Genomic DNA, 22,244 nt, shown 5'->3' with positions numbered 1-22,244 from the left:
ACAGCTCGGCTCATAGAACAGGACACCGAACATGTTTAATGCAAGTACTAAGAATAACCATGTTGTATATTTCTGATCTAAGAAAGGCCGCATATCAGAATAGAATTTGCAGCAGCACCTGAATTCATGATACCATTCATTAATTACCCGTCCTTTGAGCGTCCTATGAACTCAATTTCAGATTTTCATTTGGAAAGCAAAATTCTACTTCAGCCTGGTTTCATCTCCTGTCTTGTTGCGCAACCAGGCACTGCTTTTTTTTTTAATGCAACACCGCTTGCAACACAGAAGTGCAAGTCCATTTCCTTATCTCTGTGTACGGCATCTCAAGCCATTTCCTCGTGGACGGACTCTAACAAGAGAGGGGCTAATTAGATCATGTCTAAGGCAACCTCTCACTGGCCACGAAATGTGATTTGGAATAATTTTCATTGGGCTGATTGGATTAGACTGCTGCTGTTCACTGCATGGATAAGGATTGGGTTAGACACACACAGAGTGGAATAACAGTATTAACAAGGTACCTATTATTCAGATTCATTGTAGTCTCATTGAATTGTAATCAATCAGAAATATAAAATATAGAAACTACACTTTCTGTTGCTTCATTGGTGTATACTGCATATAAAAATAAATATACCCCAATGTATATATTAATTTCATGTAATAAATAAGCCAAACACTCACACGTACGCCCACCCACTCACCCACAGATGCTTTTCAGGCCTGACTATGGAGAAGTCGTCCATCTCACCGTGCAGTGGTCCCCCTACAGGAAGCAGTGGGACCGTCATGAGTCTGCCGCTCAACCCACAACCTGCTGTAGTGTGAAACCCTCTGCTTCACTGAGAGCATCAAGGCTGTGCTTCTGCAGGCTCTAATTTAAACATCTAATGTAAAAAAGTATCTCAGAAGGTCCACAATAATAATAATCTATAATATTATAAGTGGACCATTTAGCACTGACGTGTGTGCATGTGCAGGAGTGGATCAAAAGCCACGCCGGGGATTCAAAGTGGGACGGTGCACTTCTTGGCATGTGGGCATTGCTTGTCGAGTATTGGCTGATATTTTTGGTTCTGCCCACCTATCTTGGGCCAGCGTATTGTAGGTGTACTGTAGTGTAGAAGCAGTGTGCACGGGGGGTTGGGGTGGGCAGTTGTTGCCAGGGGAGGTGGTGTGTTATTTTCAGTCCATTGTGTCTACTTCCTGTGGGTCAGGGGTTATTGGAGCAGGGTGTTGCAGACTTTATGGAGTAAAGAGGAGGGGAGGGAAGTCAGCAGGGTAGGCAGGAAAGTGGCCAGACTCATTCGACAACAGTGGCTGGTCAGCAGCTTGCCTACCTTGCTTCTCTCGCAATGTTTCTCGTTTTTATCTGCGCAAAGCTCGGACGCTTCAGAACCAGGTAAAGAGCCACGAAATGCATTTTAATAACCGGTGAGCTGGTCATTTAGCATTTGAATACTGCTGTCAGCATTTTATAAATATTGTTGGCTTGTTAGTCTCAGCAGAAGGTCAGAGACGGACTGAACTATCCAACAATTTGTCTTCAACATTAGTGTGATAAAGTTTGTTTCGGGCGATAGCACACCAAAAATATGGAAGACAGGAAGTGAATTGAAGCTTGATGACTCTTATGTAACCTGAACAGCGGTGTTGTTTGGGCCATTGAGTTGTCAAGAGCGCTGCAAGCTGCTCTTTGGTTCAGTGTTACATCCCAAGTAATCCATTTCAGTGAACCACGGAGGAATAACTGATCGTAAAGTAACAGCCTTCAAATTAATGATCACAATAGAGTGTGTGAATGAATGTCAATCATAAAAAACAAGGGCTCCACAGGATAACCAGAGAAGTGATAGCCTTGCCTGCGCTAAGAAATGGCCATCACGAGTGCTGCTGCAGTGACAGCGCTTGTGTGAGGAGAACTTTGACTTTGCAATTTTGCATTTCAGAAAGAAAAAAGCCACAGCAAACTGAAAGAGTGAGCAAAGTCCGTTCTCTAAGCATAATTACTTCGTCTTCTCTCGAAGCCTTTGTTCTGCAATCAGGTGTCACTTTGTTTTGATGGTTAGTGGCAAGCTCAGTGCTTGGATGTTGTACCCATATGTTTTATAGGTTATTATTACGTTCTTTCACCTGACAGTCTTGAGATATAGATATAGATAGACTTTTAAATACATATAAAGACCTTTACCAGTGTGCCTACAGCTCTCATGCAGCCATTTGACTACTACATAAGTAGCTCCACTCTATATATATTTATATATATATTTTTTTTTAATAAATATTACAATCGTAGACGTTTCTATAATTCTTTTCACCAATGCCAGCTGTTTGCCCACAAATTATTATGAGAAGCAGCTAGCACATGGGACACAGTTCCTTTCAAATGTGGGCTGGGACATATATAAACAAATATTATGATGGCACACTGGTGAGTCAGGGGCAAAACAGACACTGTAGGTCCTTGCAGTGGTATGTCTGGCTTGGTCTTTTTTTCCCTAATGAACAGAACTGGAAGTGTTTGCAGGTGGGAACCCTTGTCTTTCGGCAGAAGAAGCACTAGACAAGGACATGTTTAACTATTTCTGCAGCTAGAGTAATGCTGCTGCATGTATGCTGTATATATGCAGCAGGTTGCTTAGAACAATATCTGTCCAAAGAGGATCAGTCTCTCACTCATAGAATTAACATTAGATAGGGCTTCTTAACCACTTCCTTCAACACAGTTAAAAAGAAAAAGCAAATCATCAACTTTCGTTATTGAGTTTTCAGAGTCCAGGTGTGATTTTTTCCACTTGAAGTATAAGAGGTCAAATTATTTCAGACTAGCTTGTGTAGGATTCCCTTTAGTGAGTCTGTCCAAAGGAAATACAGGCTATCACTGTCTAGTTCCCCCGTTTGGGAGGTTTGAATCAAATCCACAGTTTTCTGCACAGCTTATGAGACATTAGCTACTCATATAATATAGAAGAAGTTCTAAAGTTAGCTCTTGACCGACCCCCGAACACAAGCACAGTGACAAAAGGAGGCAAAACAGGAAATCTTTTTGCCCAGAGTGTGTGTTGGGACCAGATGACCAGGAAGATAAAAAGCGCTAACAAAGTGGAAACTTCCACTAAGGGATGTTTTTTTGCTTTGTGTGTGTTTTTTCTCTCCTTTTCTCCGTTTCACAAAGCCCCATGTTTCCTGGAAAACACGGTAAGAGGTAGTTGATTCAGTTTTGATGAAAAAGCGAATACTGTGAGTGCTGAACAGTTTCCTACATTATACGTAACTACTGATGTGCAGCTGTGTTAATGTTTAAACCGACTCCGTGTGAGTTAATGCTTTACCCTGTGAGTACGGTTTAAGTCTGAACCTAACCTGTCTGAAAGTAGTGAGGCCGGGGGGGGGGGGGGGCAGCTAGCTCGGAGGTGGCAGATGTCAAATGTGACTGGCAGAAAATTGATTGAGTCATCACCGATTTCTGAAAATAAACAAGCCCCATCGCACTCGGCTACAGAACCACTGATCCGTCCTTCACTCCCTCATGCTCTCATCTGCTCTATCTTCCCCACCTTCTCCCTCTCACTCACTCTCTCTCTCTCGGTCTTTCCCTCCCTCTGCCTGTGGATACTCTAATGAATGATATGGAACGATTACTTGACTTGAGAGTTCCTGTCCCCGCCCTGCGAGAAAGAGTTAGTGCAGCGACGACTGCAATTACACAGTTGCCTATCCAAGACATTGGAGTTAAAAGCGGTGCTGTGGTCCTGGGCCGTGTGGAATAGGTACAAAGAACCACAGAACTGGTTGAACACGTCTCCAACGAAGCCTCGGAGAATATAACACCTGCTGTTGAAAACTTTCGGTAAGCAGTGCATCACTATTATCACTCTGCAGATATTATTTGTTTTGTTTTGTGCAAAAAGCTGTCGTTGTTGATAATGGTTTAAACCTTGTTAAATTATTCCAACATGTGCTTCTGTGTTGAAACCTAATGACTGGGTAGCTGCTGTTTCTCATCTCAGCCAGAATGTTTAGTTTTTTCACGTGAAATGGTTTGAAAAAAATCATGACATTGTCTTGTTATTAGGTCACCTGCGAAACCCATAAATTAAAATTGTTTTGCTGCTCAGATGGTCTTTTCATGAGAACGTTGGTCTTTGTGCGCTCTGTTTGAAAAGATACCAAGGTCTGTGTTCTTTGGACACTTACCGTAGGTTGTTAGGGCCGGGGTCAGATGGCGCCTGGCTGGGTGAGAATTTCACAGCTGCACATGAAAGAGGAGCGACGGTGGGATGGTAAATTGAGGGAGAGAGTGAGGGATTGTGTAGACGATAACCGGGGAGAACTTGGCTTGTTTTGCTCCTTATGAATCAATACACTGTTGATGAGCAGCGTGCATATAGGATGTCAGCTTGCGGATGTACCTTCCACTCTTAAGAGGAGCTCTTAATGTAGATGCTGCCTTTGACAGTTTAGAAAAGTCGCTTTCACTTTCTGACTTTTAAGCATTTGGTAATATCAGATAGTGTTAACAGAACGGGGCACAATCTGGGCTATTTTTAAAGCACACAGAAAACAGGCACACATGCACACTGTCTTTACATTACACAGCAGATGTCAGTTTGCTAGTTTATTTCTGGCATAGCAGGAATGCACAAGTGTTACCTTGAAAGTAGATGCCCAGCTGCATAAAACAACTGCTCTGTTTTTAGGTATGGAGCTAATTTGTTTGGCACTGAAGGCTGTGCAGAGGCTGCTGCTGGCTCGCGTTGCTGCACCAGTGTCTGTACCAAACCACATTAACTTTCTATCTGGCCACTTATAATTGTTTCTTATAATCATACCTTAAAGAAATTCTCATATTGAGATATTGTGGTTCTAAATAATGTTATTCATAATAAAAAGTTGAACATTTGCATCCGTTGCAGCATGTACGACATCTACAGACATTTATTTATTTTATTTTAATCATAGGATTATGATCTTGTAAAGTACAGCCATTTGACTCCATGGATGAACATGAGGTAGAAGGTCAAATTTACTCAAGTTTGACCTTCTACCTCTGTTATCTAAATCTAGATAATGCTCATGTAATGCAATATTAATATATATATTATTGCTTTGTTCATTTTGTTTTTTGTCCACCCCTGTTCTGCATTATGATTCACGTGGATGCATCAGACACAAAACCATTTGAGTTGACATTTTTCAGGACTGACATTTCCCAGCTGTACTGGCACAATGTGCAGCCACAGAATGAGGAAACATCAAAGTCATTAGAAATGATTGCTGCTTTGAGTCCTTCCAAATCCTTAGTTACGTGTGTGTTTGTGATGATCCGTCTTGCGATGATTTATGCAAAACATAAACCAGAACGTGGATAAATAAGAGCACCTACAGTATTATAGGCCTTTGTGCGATCATGTAAGGTTAGTCATTTGCAGAAAAGGATCTCTAGTTTCTGAGGAATTCTGGATCATGAGCTGTGTGGTTCTTCTGGAAGAATTGAGACTTGAGATTCTCACTGTTGTGTCTCTGACCTGTGTGGGAAGATGGGGCACTTGCACACAAAGCAAGGATGTGATGTTTCAGTTTAACAAAGATTTGTTCTTGTTTTCTCTTGGAGAGGAGAGAAGTGAAGAGGTTGACTCTCAGATGGGAGCGGTGCTATGCTGTGGACACGGGTAATAATTGATAAGTTCAGAACCAGTTGGGACTTGGGAGTTACGGTTTTTGCTGTGGGTGTTTCTAAGACGGACATGCAAGGGTTCAGTAGGACACACGGGCACACCTAAGCTAATGTTGCTGTTACTTAAGTAATTTTGCCTGGGTGGTCCTATCTTTAGCTTGTTTTCACTCTATTTCTCTTGGTTAATCTCCTCTGCTGCCTTTGACCTCAGTCCTATTATGGGTGTAAAGAAAAGAGACTCTATATTTCCTACCTTCTTTATTCGGACAATCAGTCTTTGTCAGTTGTTCTCCTGGATCCAGTACAAGCATACAGGACAATATACTTAGACACAATACTTAGCTGCTGCCCCCGGTGTGGTAAAGCATTATTGGAGCATGCCATTTAAATTCAATCTCAAATTTGTTGGACAAGATAATTAAATAATGATTGATTTACCTTGTTGATTTTATAGAGCAAGTTGTCCATCTGCACCTCTGTTGCTGAGATTTGAACGCTGCCATGGTTCGGGTAAAAAGTAGCTCAAAGTACTTCTATTTATGCAGAAAGGTGCAGTCTGCAGTGCTCTCATGTGTGACTTTGCTTCCTTAGGCCTGCCTGGCAACGTAATTTGTCTTTGTGCTGTAGAGTGTGCACTTTGTTATTACAGAACAACAGGATGAAAAACTCATTATTATTATTTCAACATGCAGTCGATACGTCACTGAAATGTTAAAATAACTCCAGACCTGCATGCTAAGATAGAATACAAAGCAGGGGAGTGCATCTTCAAAGCAGTGCCTCAATATTGGGTGGAAGTCTGGGTAAAACCTTTATTAAATGTTTCTGCACTGTGTAAGGCTTTCTTTATCTATCGACTTAAAAGACCCGCAGTTACTGACTAGCTTTCTTTGCAGCATTAGCAAGGAAGAGTTTTTGTGAAGGAGGCATGTAGAGGAAGCTGTCCATGCTGTGGCATGTCTGACCTTTTTTTATTGAGAGTGCAGATGGGAAACAGAATCATAAAGTCTCCACAGGAAGCCAGAGGAAGGCTCAGATCCAGGGAAGAGGATGGAGCCTTCAGATGCAACAGAACAGACAAAAAACCGAAATTGAAGGAGACGAACAAAGGAATATTTCACTGCTGTAATCCGGGGACAGGGCTGCATTGCTAAAACCATCAGCTCAACCAACATGAGTGGTGAGACGAGACAGATTTTAAAACCTCCATGAAATGCTGTCTTTACTTCCTTAATGTGATGTATTTCATCTCGAAACAGGATGTCGTATAAGGCACAACACAGTGAAAGATCATTCTAAATCAGTGTCATTTAGGGAAAGAGGCGTTCGGACAGTCCAGGTAATCACTTAATATGTACTTTGCCACAGTAATTGAGGGTCTAAAGATAGAGTACGCTTTATATATGCTGTATATATTGTAAAGGCCCTTTTTAGGACAAATTTGTGATTTTCGACATTGGGTTATGTAGATAAAATTGACACGACCTTCATTTTCACTTCTGAATATGCGTTTCATAGTGTGTAATTTGGTTGAACTGGGCCTGTTAAAGCTGCTGCTGCCCTTCAATCTAAAAGCCGTGTCACATCATCTCTGTGCTTTTTGCAATAAAACTGGAAAATGAAACATTAATTCAATAACAGTCGATAGTAATGATGATAAAAATAAGAACCAGATTTGAACAGAAATGGAATAATATTGTTGGTGAAAGCAACACTGTTATTTGTTGGGGTGCACTCCCACTTCATTTCTCCAGTAGTTCACCCTCTCGTCTCCCCTAGTCCCACCCCCTCTGATTTACCAGTGGCAGTTAAGAGGGTCTGTGTCAACCTGATTACATAGAAGAGGAAGTCAGAGGAGGGAGAGGTCACAAACTACAGACCCTCACACACACTGCAGCACATGATAAAGTCAGAAGGCGCAAACAACAACAAAAACAACACGACACTTGCTTACTCACTTTCAGTAACAGAAGTAACTAAAGTCCCAGAATGAAAACAGCTCCTGTGGATACACAGATGGAAAGGTAGGCTCACTGTTTTTCACTCAAGCTCTGAAAAAAACATCTGTTGTGGATTATCTTTAAACATTTGCGGGAATATCTTTAGTAGTTTAGTAGTAGCTGTTGTTTATTTTATCATTAATGATTCTTGGTAATGATTAGTGTTTGGGCTAACTGGAAAACATTCCTCCTCCAATCACATGCATGTTTTTGTGTCTCTATGGAACATTTTCCCTTCATACAGGTAGAGGCAAAGGGCTCATTAGTTCACCAAAGCTTGTTTAGAGCCTGTAATGTCAGTTCCCATTCGATTTTGGATCCAGTTACATAATTTCTTTACTTTTACCTCTGAAACCGAATAATAGTTCAATTTACACTGCCTGGGTTTTGTTGACTTTGACTTCAAACATGAACTAACAGGTTATGCACAAGCAGAAACAGTACCATGCTTAATGTCAGAAATGGACTGAATGAGGTTAATGAAGTGTTCAAATCATCAGTGGTGTCTATCGTCTATCTACACCACGACTTTACATTTGAGGACATAGTTGTAATAACTAAAAGAATACAAATATTGATCTCCTGCTACCTCGTTCTTTCACAGGTAAACGCGACAACATCTGGAATTAGCTCTACCTCCCTGTGCATATGGTTAAATTAGCTTGTTTGTTGTTGTGGTGTTAGCCAGGCAGTTCTTTACTTTCTTCATTGTGAATAGAACATTGTGCTTCCCACCTGCTGTGGACGTTCATGTCAGGTCGAGCCATTCATTGGGTTATCTAACAAGCCTCCGTCATGCGTGACTGCGATCTGAACAGAATGAGTGTTTACCTTGATGTCTGGTGATATAATTGGCTGACTATTAACCACTGTCCGGGATGCTGGACCTCAGGCATGCACATCATTCGTGGAAATCCCCTCTCCTTCCAGCAGGCGGAGGGCTGATGACGTTGGCCGAAAAGCCTCACTTAGCCAAAGGCCATGCACTCTTACTTGTACGTTAACTGCCCTCTCTGGTGCTCAAGGATGTAAAAATAGCCTTTTAGCAAGAATCCCAGTCATGTCTCGCAAACAAAGACTGATTTATACAAGTTGCGGCACTAAGCATAGAGGAGCTTTTGTCCCTCCCCTCCTTCTCCTTCTGCAGACCTCGTCACCAAGGCCATGAGCGCCAAAACCTCTGACGCTCTTGACACTCCTCTCTTAGAACAGCCTTTGTTCAGCAGAGTCCTACCGGCCTGATAGTGAGGCTTAGGGAAGCACTGTGGTCTACAAAATTGCGTATTTGTTTACTGCATTTGTGTCAGATTGCACAGTCATGGAAATATTTCGTAATTGTTTTCTTTTGCTTGTCTGCGTCAGCACATGCAATTATTTTCAAATTCAAGCATTTGCTCCAATAATTGAAAATGTTACTCTCTGAAACTCATTCCTGGATTTTTGTCCCTCCCCCACAAACCCGCTATATGTCCAAAAATGACCCGTGGCTGCCGGCTTTTGTTGACAGAAAGGGAAAGATGGGGTGAATTGCCAATCATGGTTCCAAGCAAACAAACAAAACAAACAAAAAACAATATTCCTGTTTTACTGTTGCTGGAGTGTGGCCTTCCACTGGCTCATCCTTTTCCAGCTCATATAAGCATATGGGGATTTGAAAAACCATTTGTTTAGGAACATGAGTCTTAAATGTTTAGGACTGAAGTCATTTTAACATTGTGCACTGGAGCTTTTGCAACAAATTAGATCAGAAGATTAAAATGTCCTCTGATATCATGTACATTTTTCCACACAAACGCTAAGTAAGATTATGGCACCTGATGCTTCATTTACTTTATTCTCACCGTACTCTAAGCATCCTTATTCCTTCTCATGAGACAGAGACTGCTGAAGAGCACACAGATAAATACTGACACACTGGCGACTGTTCTATGTTTAATTTCCTGCTTGAGAGAGAAAGATTGTGTGAGTATGAATCCAGTGCAAGAGAGACCTTTTTATATCAACGGACCATAAAAGGTGGTCTGTTTTCTGTGTGTCCATAAAATGTAGTGTGTGTGTGTGTGTGTGTGTGTGTGTGTGTGTGTGTGATTTTTATGGCAGATTAAACAACAGCACATACTAATTTGTTCTGTTATCACTGAAATCTTGACCTTCACTCCCTCGTCTTCACCCTGTGCTCATCCCGCGCCCCGTCTCTCCCTTGCTCTATCCCTTGAGCTGTGTTTTTCTGAGGAACAAACAGAGAAGCTGTCCTAGTCAGGATGAGTCAGTGCAGCTGGGGTGCAGGTCATTTACCCACAGCCCACTCAGACGGGACAGATGGCCCGGCCACTCTCATGCTGCTAAGTGCTAACTATGCATCCAGAGTCTGTGAGCTAAGCTAATGCTATCACCTAATGGGTGAACTGGAGAAAGCTCAACGAATGCTATTGAGACACTGATCTAATATATGATTCATTATTATAATAATAATAACTCATAGATTAATAATGATCAAACATTTTATCAGTTAAACCTGTTCTTTACATCCACCAAGGTATTGGAAAGTGTGACCTCTTTTAGTAATGTTATATGCCTCGTGCTGCTCAGTCTGCTGCTGAAATGCACAATAATAATACTTTCTACTTGCTAATCGGTTTTTAGTTTTTCTTGATGGTTCACGTTGGGGCTTATAATCAGTTACACATATGTCAAAAATAAACTATGTACTTGCACAGATGGCAGTGTGAGCAGTGAGCACAGGGTGTGAGAGAGTCTCCTCTAATGTGTCACTTAAGGTAGAGTTGTGTGTTCAAAAGAGGCTAGAACATCATTTAACTTTGTATTGTGTCTGATATGCAGCCCATGAATATTGTGGATGCTGAGGTTCTGCTAAATATAGAGTATGGTATGGATTGTGTACAGAGATATTCTCTATTTATCTGTTAGTCCTGGTCTTTCTTTTTTTTGTCTTCTTTCTTTAACCGGCTGTGATCCCCTGTGTGGGGGGTCTAATGCGACAGTAGGACAGCTGTGTATCATGGTATATAGAAGATGTATTGATCTGGGATAGATACACACTGCTATCGGCAGGTCTTTTGCTATGTGTCAAATATGGTAACACACCCACACAATAGATACTGGCCTTTTAAAAGAAGCTTGGAAACCTAAGTGTCTGTGTGCACTTCACTTAGCCATGCTTATCTGGTTGCCTCTTTGCTTTTAAGGAATACAACTGCATGATACTCTCCAAACTGTTAACTGTTGATGGGTTGAGTTTTTCTCAGTAAAGTCTTAGAGGAACTATTGGAAGTGTCTTTGCATATTGTCTGTGCATATGTTTGGATTGTGTGCACACATATGATAGAGATTACAGTGTGTGAAGTAATAGGTTACCTAGAGTTGTGTGTAAAGTTGCACAATATTTGAAACATTCAAGCTTTACTGTTTCACAGTGAGAGCCTGAGATTCCAACCCTTAAGATTAAGTATTGGCAATCTATTTAGTGTCCTTTTAACTGCCCTATAATTGTCTTTGGTCCATTACATTTAATGTGCAAAGCTGGCACATGTGCCTGCATTAGCACCGACTGGCATACATGAATCGCAAAAGACAAATAAACAGCGCACCTGTCCAAGAGACAGTCATGTATAATGTCCCAAGTGCTGCTGCTGCAGAAATATAGAAACCCACAGGCCCATCTCGGCATCATTTACCATTAGAGATATGGAGGCTGGGTTTAAGTATGCAGTTTAACAGCCTGTGATGACAGTACATTCGCATTAGCAATTAGTGCACTTAAAGGCTTTTTAGGCTGCATTAAGCTATCTAAACCATGAAGCACGATTAGCCTTTTAAGTGCAGTAAAGCTGGAGTTGGTGGAGCTTGAACAGTGTTGGCAGGAAGGTTCACCAGCAACTAGTTTCACATATTTATACTAATACATTAGATGAAACTCTTGTAACAGGAGACTGATTTGGCCACACATTTTTATTTTTAGCAGCGGCAGGCTAAAACATAGCTCATTTCCACTGTGTGTTTGTTCCGCATCTCACTGCATTTGGGAGTCTTGCCATGTCTTTAATAAACACACAGTAGTGCCATATTGTCTCATCTATTTCTCTTCTTCTCCTAGTATGGATTTTAACATTGCATGGTACCAAGCAGGTCGTTCCCAATGCCTGATATGGTGATGATATGACTCATTTCAGTCTTTATTACCGGCAATAAGAATAAAACGATGAAATGTTGAACAAGGCGCTGGATTTGATGAGCTGCTCTTCAGCACAGGAAAAGTAAGAGGTCTAACCCTGCCACTATTTCTTAGTACCATAAACATCACCCGGCCACACAGTCATTCCCCTCCTCTTCTTCTTGAACAGAGTCCTCCTCTGAAGTGAGTAATACTGCTGTATTTTGTTTTCGTTTTGTTAAAAATCTGGGGCCGAAGCGCCAGCAGCTTTGGTGATAACAAGTCTAACAAAACCACTGTCCTCGAGGACATTTGTATTGGATTGCATTAACTTTCACTGTGGTTCATAATGTTGTGTCCACGTCCTGTAGATGCAGAGGGTGGTGCTTAATAATGCAGATAAGCTCTCTTCTCCATCGTCTCCTCTCTCTGTCTCTCTGAAACCACAGTAGACATTATTTTCTCCCTCGTTACGCACTCTACCTCCGTCTCTCCCCCACCTTTGCCTATGTCACGCTTCAGAGATGTTGGGGTCAGGAGGCCTCTGACGGCAGCGTGACTCCACTTAGTTGGCATCTGTGCCCAACACTCCCACCCTCCCTTCCCCTGTCATCGTCTTAGTCAGACCCTCAATGCCCTCTCTGTCTGGCCCCCGTAGGCTGTAGGACCTGGGTGGGCGAATAGAGGGTGTCTTCCTGTGTCTCACCCTATCAGAAAACACTAAAACAAAAAAAAAAGGGGGTGGGGGGGGATAGAGAGGGAGCTAGCATGGACAGCTGCCATGCTAGGGGAGCCCTCCCCGTCCCAGTCCAGTATCGTCCCATGCCGTCCCATTCCCAACCCTGGGGCTGTGAACACTAGACTCCTACAAGTGGGCTCTGTGATTGTTGAGTGAGCTGAATGGTTCAGAATCTCTTGTTGGTCTACTGAGGAAGATGAGAACGGATGTATACCCTGCAGCCATTAAGTGCTGCAAAGCTGTCGGGACTTGAACCATTACTTCGACACAACTGTGGCTACAATGGAATACACAAAGCAAAAAGGACTAGATGCCTCATCATGTTCTTCTTGAGCCTTGACAGGAGGTATGTAACGCTGGACAACTACTCATTACAATTTTCTGGTCATACAGTTCCAGTATGCGTTTGTGGCATTGGGTTCAAGTCCTCTGGTGTGGTTTCGGTTCTGTCATGTTGATATTCAGTGTGTTCATTCATTGTCAGTGATGAGTCTTGTAAGGCCATGTAAATGAGTAACCTAGTTTCCTTAACCTAGTCTAGAGAGAAACTCTGTTAAGACAGTTACATTTCTGCTTGAGAAACATGATTTTTTTTCTTTTTTTTTGGCCACATAAGCAGATTTCTAACAAGTGCACATGTATGATAGATTTTTTCATAGTAATATATTTCTGTGGCAGCAATACAGAGGAATGAAAGACAAGATGATTGATAAAAAAGTACATTCTTGTATCCAAAAGTCCAAAGTCCAACCACAAGTGAAGGAAGTACTAAAATGAATCAGTTTCCTCAGCAGAAGTGTGGATTTTTAAATTCACATTCATTTGCAAATTAGGAAAAAACTGTTGTCTCACTACAAGTGCCTGTTATCACACTGCAATGCCAGTCCAAATGCTCTTACAAAAAAAAGAAAGATCACTTCAGGCTGTAGTGCATATCACTTATACACTTTAAATCTGCCTGCATTGGTTCAGAAATATGGGTAGAGGTAGAGGAGAAATCTGATTACTGACCAGCTGCACGTAAATGCGGATTTTACAGTAAACAGGTCATCACAGTGCATGTAAATGTGTTCTCTGACTTCCTGCTTTAACCTGATTTCTCCCACCTTCCTGGCGTCTTGTGTGCATATAAATTTAATAAGTATCTGTGTGTGCATGTCAGTAAAAGGCACCGCTCTCACCAGGGGAGGACAGACTTGTGTTGTGCTGCTTCTTACTCTGGGTAGCGTGTTTATTTTTATGCATGTGTCTGGTACTGAATGGGTGGTACTGAAAGTCAGTGGTATAAAATTGTGCGAGCGAGTGTATGATTGTGGATGAGGAAAGCTGTGTGAAAGTCCACAGATGGAGGAGAGATGCTCAAGCTACCACACAGCTTGCTGTCCTAGCACTACTACTGTCTGTAAACATGCTAATATGGCAGTGCAGACACAGTGGATGCAGAATCTCTTCAGGGCTGCTCCTCTTTGAATTGGAAACCACTGCTTTTAACTGTGACTGACCCTTAACGTCCTATCACCTGTGGATTTAAAATGTGATTTTGGTCTTTAATGTTGAGTTTCCATAGTTTAAATTTTTCAAATTTGTATTTTTTATTATTTAGATTAATACATTTTGACTGTCACAGGAGTGAAAACCTGTCGATACATCATCTTTGCTGTTATCTTTTTGGATTATTGCCTTGATTAATTATCAATTATTTGTACTCTCTATGCCAGTTTCTTCCATTTTGATCATTTATTTATAATACATTTATATACTTAATGACGTTTTTGTGATATACCAGATTCAGTGTATTTTTCATGATTTTTCTTGTTACTGTGCCACCATAAAGGGGCTGCCCTTTATAGCAGCCCATTTTTCTGATCTCTGGGTGTCTATACGTTATTTTTTTGGTTTCTTTTTTATCTCTTAATTGTAATTGACCTGTTGTTTTCTTGTGCGAACTTTAAGGCGTTTCTACTGCATGTCTGTTAAGCAGTTTCGTTAAACAGGTCTCACTTGCGTCTTTCTTTAGCATGTACAACTTACCCAGTTGTCAACACTCTCACCATGGGCGGGCCTGGCCTCACTGTAACCTAAGTCCTTGGTCCTTCTGTTCCCCACAGGGTAACTTGACCCAAGATTGCTTTGTCATGTGCCGGAGAAAGAGGTTCCCTCTCCACACCCACCGTCTTTGTCTGACCAACACAACACAGGCACATCAGTGGTGTTTTTTTGCACATTCACTTTAGCTTTTATAGTTAAATTTGGTATTTAAGTGGGCCTGTCTCAAAGGAGGTAGGTTTAATAGGTTTAAGCCTCATTTGGACTATGTGGGTGTGTTTGTGATTATATAATGCAGCCCTTTTGAACTACAGTGTGTGAAACATGTGCTGCATGCGTGAGTGCAACATGTCAGCGTGGGATGTGATTTTGTTTTCTTTTTCTATGTAACTGTGTGTTATTTAATGTTTTGGTGTGTTTGTCCATGCGACACATCCGCGTGCCTGCGGCTTAAAATTGAAGGGCTTTGTTCCTTCATTCTGTTTGTGGAGGGAAAGGTCTGATGCTCTTCATGCTGTCTCTGTCCGGGGCTTGGCCCACTAACAAAGGACACCCTGTAGATGGAAAAACAGCTAAGGGATGAAAAACTCAAGCCCTCAGCATTATTAATACCGGCAAAATCTTACCCCAAAACAACAACAGCAAAGCTTTAGTTTGCATACCTCACACTCTGTTGGTATGCACCCTGATCTGTCTGATCTCAGTGGTGGGTGTTTGTCTACCGGGTCTTGTCTATCGTTTCAAACTCACATTCCAAATAACACTGGGAAAGTTTCTGGTACTCAGTTGATCATCAGATTTTGTTTTCGTACTACACTGTTCACACACACACAAAGTGTCCATACATAGCCTACTTGAGCTAGGTTAAGCAATACAAGGAAGTAAATCATTTTTGACTAAACCCCTTTTCTTATTATATCATCCAGCATTGGCTCAAACAAGTCTTGCTAGTATTTTGTGGAGACCTTATTTTGAGCTCTAAAGCAAAACATTCAGCTGAACTGCCATGACTCAACAAAATCATGAGTTCATGACCTCATTGAGTCTGCATTTAAATGAATCACTGCTGGATGTGTTCTCTAAATAAAACCACAAACACCATGAGGTGGACAACACAGTCTTAAAACAGCACAGTGTCAGTGTCGGGCCAAAATCATTTCTTGCTTGCATATTTATTTTGAAGCTCAGAAGAGGCTTTCTTCACTCTCACTGACCTTTGTCTTTTAAACAACAACCCATGATATGACTGCTATGCATGATATTTAAACAAGTTCTGAAGCTGTATGGTTTGTTTTTTCTACCAGTAGAATGGCTCTGTATTCTGAATCTATTAACTAATATAGAGTTAGTTTAGATAATTAGGATAAGTATTATATTCATATTATATTAACAATCTCTTTGTTTTCTCTGTGTGTTATGCTTGAATTTAAAGTCTCCTGTCTGCTTTGTGGTGCATTTTTCTCACAGACAACAGCTCCCCAAGACCTAATTGCCTGTTTCTCTTTATAGATTTGGTTATTCGCCCCAATCAGGGTGCTAGACCAAACTATGTGGCTTTTGTTCTGGTTATCCCAGACGCATATTTCTGGTTGCGGGCCTCTTCCCTCTGGCTCTGAGTATTCTTCAGTGAGGGCAGTGCAGCTGGTGGAGATTGCACACAGAGACACAAGCTATGCTAGGACACATTGGCTAAACTGAAAAAATAAAGCATTTGGCCAGCCGGTGGTCAGTTGAGAATGGAGCAGTCATTGTGAGAACACACATATAACCTTTGGCCTCATTTCTGTGCTCACCCTGCAGGCATGGAAGAAGCGGTGGTTTGTTCTTCGCAGTGGCCGTCTGACAGGCGACCCAGACGTGTTGGAGTACTACAAGAATGACCATGCCAAGAAGCCCATCCGTGTGATTGATCTTAACTTGTGTGAGCAGGTATGGTTCCTAATTACCATCAACCTGCATAAGAGCTTACGAGAGTTTCACACACAGTGTCACAATTTATCCCCTCATGTTGCCATTTAAGACACAGATATTAGCCTTTTTCCCTTTTCCTCAAAAACCAATAAAAGTTGAACTTTTAATCCCTGAGGCTTGCTGTTAATATTTAAAATTGACATTTATGCATTTTTGTTAAAACTATTTAACTTTTATAGGTGTAGCTTGATTGCAGTCATCTTTGCCAAAGAACACAAACTAGAGTTAACTCAAAAAAATCTTGGAGGGTTTAAGATGCAATAATCGTATCCATCTATTTTAGTTTGGTCAATAAAAGAAACACAGAATCACAATTTTCTATAGCCCAAGGCAAAGTCTTCAGATAGTTAGTTTTCCAAGATGCAAATATATTCATCATATAATACAAAGAAACTAAGTAAAGTCAATTCAGCTGGAACTTGGGAATGTTTTTTTTTTTTGTTTTTTTTAAGTTGAGTAAAAATGATGATTCGCTTACGAATCAGTCAATCATCAGTCTACTTGTCACTTTCTTGTACATTTCTCTTTGACCAGCTGTAATTCAGTCATGTCTTTTTTCTTGACTGATGCCATATTAAACTAATATATGTTTGTTACCCTTTCAGGTGGACGCTGGGCTGACGTTCAACAAGAAGGACTTGGAGCACAGCTTCATATTCGACATCAAGACCATTGACCGAGTCTTCTACCTGGTGGCTGACACCGAAGAGGAGATGAATAAGTGGGTTCGCTGCATCTGCGACATCTGTGGTTTTAACCCCACTGATGACGGTAAGGATGGGCATTTGATAGCACATCACTGCTGCCACCCATCAATATATTATCAGTCAGTCAGGAAAATCCTCTTTAATTGCTTATGTCTTTAAAGCCAGTTTTTATGGAACAAACTTGAAGTGAGGTCACCAGTAGAGGTGGAAGTGGCAGATGACATCTGTATGGCCAAACAGCAATGATGAACAGGCTTGAAAACATCTATTCTGTTATCTTTGTCTCTGAGGCTAGAGACTGTGGTTGCATTGATAAAAGCACTTTATCTATATTATGACCAGCAGCATCATTTTGCTGTTGACTAATGTCCTGTTTGTAGAATATTAGTCATAACGGCTGGTCATGAAAGACTGCAGGTCACAACCACAACAAAGGCATGAAGGCACCCTCAAAGTCCGTCCACTGATATCACCACCTCATGTACTGTTATGAGTTTAAATGTTTAAATAATAATAATAATTTAGCCCCTATGTACGTTACCATCACTAGAGGAAAAGCTGGATTCCTGTTTATCAGCTTTAAATCAGGGTGTACTTCATCACCAGCTGTAAGCAAAATATACTGCCAGGCTTAAACAACACAATAATAATTAGCCCACCTGCTAATTACTGTACATTTGACTGGTCTCTGTTTTGATGCCACTGTTGTGCCTCTCAGATATCTGTGCCTCTTTTTCCCCTGAAGGAGTTAGGTGAACAGGCTGAATGTGCCAGAAAGCCTCTATTCAGCATAGTTCTCAGCTGAGGTCTAATGATCCATGTGTTGATCCATGTGTTGTGTCGAGGCTCGCGTTACTCTTGTTCCCAGTACTGGATAATCAAAGCATTGTGTGCCTGTCGTTCTCACTGCCCCTCTTTCGTTCTTTCCCTCTTATCTGGTTCTCATTCTCTCTTTTGCACACTCTTGTTTCCCCCTCTTTCTCTCCCCGTCTTTGAGCCTAATTTCAAGCTCCGCTATTCGCACCTCTGTCTCGGTCTTCGGTAGTTTGTCCCCATCCTCCATTAAATGTGTGGTGAATTGGTGTAAAAGTTTCACTAATTTACTGTCTGACATATCACGCCACCAAGTTTCTTTTAGGAGAAGAATGTGCTTTTCAAACCTGGCAACTGAGTCACTGATTATGCTGCTCCAAGGTCGTCCCCTCCACAGTATTGTGACTTTGCCTCCACCTCTGTTACAAAGCTAGAGTTGCAGGGAACCCTGATAACAACATTCATGGCACCTCTTCAACAGAATTATTGAAACTGGCTGTTAAAACCCTGATGTGCAAACAAACAGTAAGCCTATTCAAGGACAAACTAGAGACAAATATCCTTGCAGATAGCCTTCCACACAGTTCTTAATACAAAAGAATGTCCCTGGCTCTCCCTTTTGCGCACGCTTACACTTCTCTGCATGTGAGACCCAACTCCCACTCCTCTGCCATGTGTGGCCACGCTAGAGTGCTTCATAGCTGTTATTAGAGGAGGGAACATTAGGGGGAACAAAGACTCTGAGAGACAATGTAGGAGTTCTAGATGAGCAGAGGGGATTTTCCCTTTTCCAGTATGAATCAGCACTTAAAGCTTCAACAAACTGATAGAGAAAAGGGAAGATAGCCAAGGAGGAGAGTGGAGCAAATAATGCACTGTAAAGAGTGAGTACATTTCTATACTTTTAAAAGAAGAGAAAGGGGGAGGGGAGCTTGTGAGTTGTAGAGTGGGAGGAGAACTGTTAAAAATGAGAGAAACGAAGAACAACGTGGAATGAAAACATATATATATATATATTTCACCAAGCATACGCATCAGCCATCTTGGCAACAATCAGCTCCAGCAGAAGGGTTTGAAAAGGACTCTGACATTTGAAAACTCAGTGTGACAAAGCAGAGACCTTGAGGAAATGCTGTCTGAGAAGGAGTGCGTGGGATTCTGAAGGCACCGTATTCAGACAGAAAAAAATTAAGCTTTTAAGTAGGTTTCATGTGTGTATGTGTTGGACATGAAAAAGGATGGAAAAGGATGAAAATACTAATTCATGATGGTGTCTTCTGTGTGTTTGAAGTTGATATTGGCAGTGTTTTTTAGGGAATCTTGTCACACATATGTCACACTTCACAGACATATATTGTCCTCCACGTTAAGCCGGACAGCCTGCTGTATTTGAAAAGGTTTGCTCCCCCAGGATCCACCCAAGTAGGAAGTGAGGCTATAGGTTCTTCTGGCTTATTGGATCTGTTAAGAAGAGGCACTGTGTGTCGTAGCTGCAGGCTAACAGCTTTGATTTGGGGTTGAGTTTAATAAAGAGAGTGTGGCGAGCTATTCCAAACAGATATCTGAGATCTGTCCTTGAGTTGTTCATCAGAGCGAGCCTACACACATCAGCTGCTCAGACGTGGACATTATAGAGACATGAAGTTGAGGTAGTGTCAGTCAAAATGCTGCTGGTGACTATAGACTGTTACACTGGAATTGGGTTGCTAGGAAACAGCTTGGGTCCAAGTTTACTCTGCCAGAGTTGACATTGGCAAACACAGCTTGCTGTTTATTTTCTGCCTAATATCATCAGTCACCAACATCACCTGCACTGTCTCAATAGGCTTTACACGTCCACAACAGGAGAAGTGCCCAACTTCCTTGGATGTCTGGGGGTTCTTGAGGAGCCACGAGGTTAACAAAAATGTGAAATACAAATGTACAACAATGTGGTTGCTGCCCTGATTATTTACCACAGAGCCACTGTACCGTGTGTAAGCCTGATCAGTCATTCACTGACATCTGCTAAGCCAAGTGTGACAGATCTTGATGACATCTCGTTTTTGATCACTTGTCACGTGATTACAGTCTAAACAATAACTCATTCATTATACAGCCAGTATAAAATGACACTACTGCTTTTCCCCCCAGAAGGATGAGACCTTATTTCATGAAAGTGCTTTCATTTCTTCTGTTTTTAGTGGGGGTGATCATCAGTTCAGTGACTGTGGCCCACATCTTCTGTAGTCAGCTGTAACCTGTACTGTATTTGTCCTTTCAATGCTTTGTGGCACACGTGGTTTGGGGATTACACATAAACATAGCCATGCTGGAATTAACTCTGGCCTTCTTATTTGTTTCCTCCAGAGGCAGCAAAAGCTGCTCACCAGTCAGCCATCGGAGGCCTTGTGGTGGATACCCCCCCACACCCAGCACTGGGTAATATTGTTGGTCCAGCAGCAGTGCTGTCCAATGTGCCACCTCCATACCAGCCGGTCAGTGTGCGACACCTGGACTCTCAGTCCAGCTCAGAGGAGCCCCAGGATTACCTGTGGCTGGTCAACTGTGAGAGCAAAAAGCCTGAACCCAACAGGTGAGTTTGTTTTTGTCAATGTATACTTATATTCACTGTGCTGGAGTGCTATACTGTGACATAAGCTTCTCTCTGTACATTTTTCCAGCCCATTTATTTTTTTTTTGTACTGCCACTCTCGCCCTTCTCTCTGCTGTGTGGTGTGTAGCTCAGTGCAGCTTCACTCTCCACTGGAGGGAGACCAGGAGTATTTGCTCCTGGAGGAGTGTGAGAGCAAGACTCTTCCACCCCAGGCTAGTCTGTGAGTGGCCAGCCGTTCAGCTGGAACTGCCTGCTTGTGTGAAGTGCTACACATGTACAACAAAACAAAGACATATAAAACAAAAACGCATCAAAAATTGCTTTGCTGTAAATTAACATGGCATCTGTAGATGATTATTGCTGCTGGATTTGTTATAGATCAGCACAGACTGAGTTGTACTTTACTTAACACCGTATTGATTTAGTCATTTCCCGCATGTTTAGAAATGACCCAAGTACCTCAGTCCTCCACTTGACCCCAAAAGAGGTGCTAATATGTCAAGAGGTGTCAAAGATGAATGATAAGAGATGTTTGTGTATAATTTCAGGTTACTAACTATGGCTTGCAGACAGTGCTGTGAAGGCTTACTCTGACTGAATGGATTCCTTAGCTTCTTTAAATCAACTGTAGATATTTAATTCTCTGATGTGCGTGTTTATTGTCGTCTTAGAGCCCATGCTGAGTGTTCCAAGTCTACCTCTTCAGAGACGGACCTGAATGACAACCTCCCCTCTCACCGCACGCCCACGTCCTCCACCTCCTCGGCTAAACACACCTCACACAACGGCTTCTTCCCACAGCACCCGGCCCCTGCCTCCGCCTCTTCCATCTACGACTCGCCTCCATCACGCGGTGCCTCGCTCTCAACTGACAGCGGCCTTTACCACCTCCCTCGCAGCTACTCCCAGGACACTGTGCTGCTCCCTAAGTCAGCCTCCTCCCCTTCAGCCCATCCGGACAGCGGGGACGGCTCTGAGCTCTATGTCTTCAACACACCATCACGGAAGCCCTCAATGGAGACACAGATGCGCAACCTTTCCATCAGTTACGATATCCCACCGACACCTGGCGCAAACTGTACCTACCAGGTGCCCCGCACTTTGTCAATGTCGACAGGGGTAGTAGGCTCAGAGGGTGGGGGAGATGTAGTACCCCCTCCCAGACCACCCAAGCCCTCGCTCAGTTCCACCTCAGGACCCCCGCCACCCCCTGCTGAGCGCTCCCCTACGGACACCTATTGTGTGCCCCGCTCAGCGTCAGAGACGGACGGAAACTACTGTGTGCCTACTAGTGCTGGGAATAAGGCTTTACGCAGCAACACTATTGGCACTGTGGACTGTTCACGCATCCGCAAAGGTTTGTGTCGGGGAGAGTTTCGTATTTTTTTCTTTTTTGTTGTTGTGTGATTAGAGATTTTTAAAATTAATAAAATTAGAACATTTTCTTTATGATCTTGAAATATTTAAATTTAAGTATAGTATTTAATAGGACACACATTCACAAAGTGCTCTTTAAGATTT

At 42.1% G+C, this 22,244-nt stretch overlaps 1 protein-coding gene across 12 annotated transcripts in view; it reads left to right on the top strand.

Annotated features, from left to right (window-relative positions):
* gab1 (GRB2-associated binding protein 1) overlaps window positions 1-22,244 on the top strand; it is a 50,663-nt gene that overhangs the window by 16,612 nt on the left and 11,807 nt on the right. For 4 of the 12 annotated variants that reach the window (XM_035660933.1, XM_035660930.1, XM_035660929.1 and 1 more), the window contains 5 exons: window positions 16,437-16,565; window positions 17,213-17,378; window positions 20,477-20,702; window positions 20,791-20,943; window positions 21,395-22,080. In XM_035660933.1, coding sequence (XP_035516826.1) covers window positions 16,437-16,565; window positions 17,213-17,378; window positions 20,477-20,702; window positions 20,791-20,943; window positions 21,395-22,080 — 1,360 coding nt within the window. Of the gene's footprint in view, window positions 1-1,229; window positions 1,406-3,431; window positions 3,854-7,585; window positions 7,705-12,699; window positions 12,937-16,436; window positions 16,566-17,212; window positions 17,379-20,476; window positions 20,703-20,790; window positions 20,944-21,394; window positions 22,081-22,244 lie in introns of those variants that run through there. The other 8 variants (XM_035660942.1, XM_035660931.1, XM_035660935.1 and 5 more) reach the window with 6 other exon arrangements.

This window comes from Morone saxatilis, unplaced genomic scaffold (genome assembly GCF_004916995.1).
Source record: "Morone saxatilis isolate NCDOM2014 unplaced genomic scaffold, NCSU_SB_2.0 Contig17, whole genome shotgun sequence".
NCBI lineage: Eukaryota > Metazoa > Chordata > Actinopteri > Moronidae > Morone > Morone saxatilis.
This window is presented reverse-complemented; position numbering and strand designations above follow the sequence as displayed.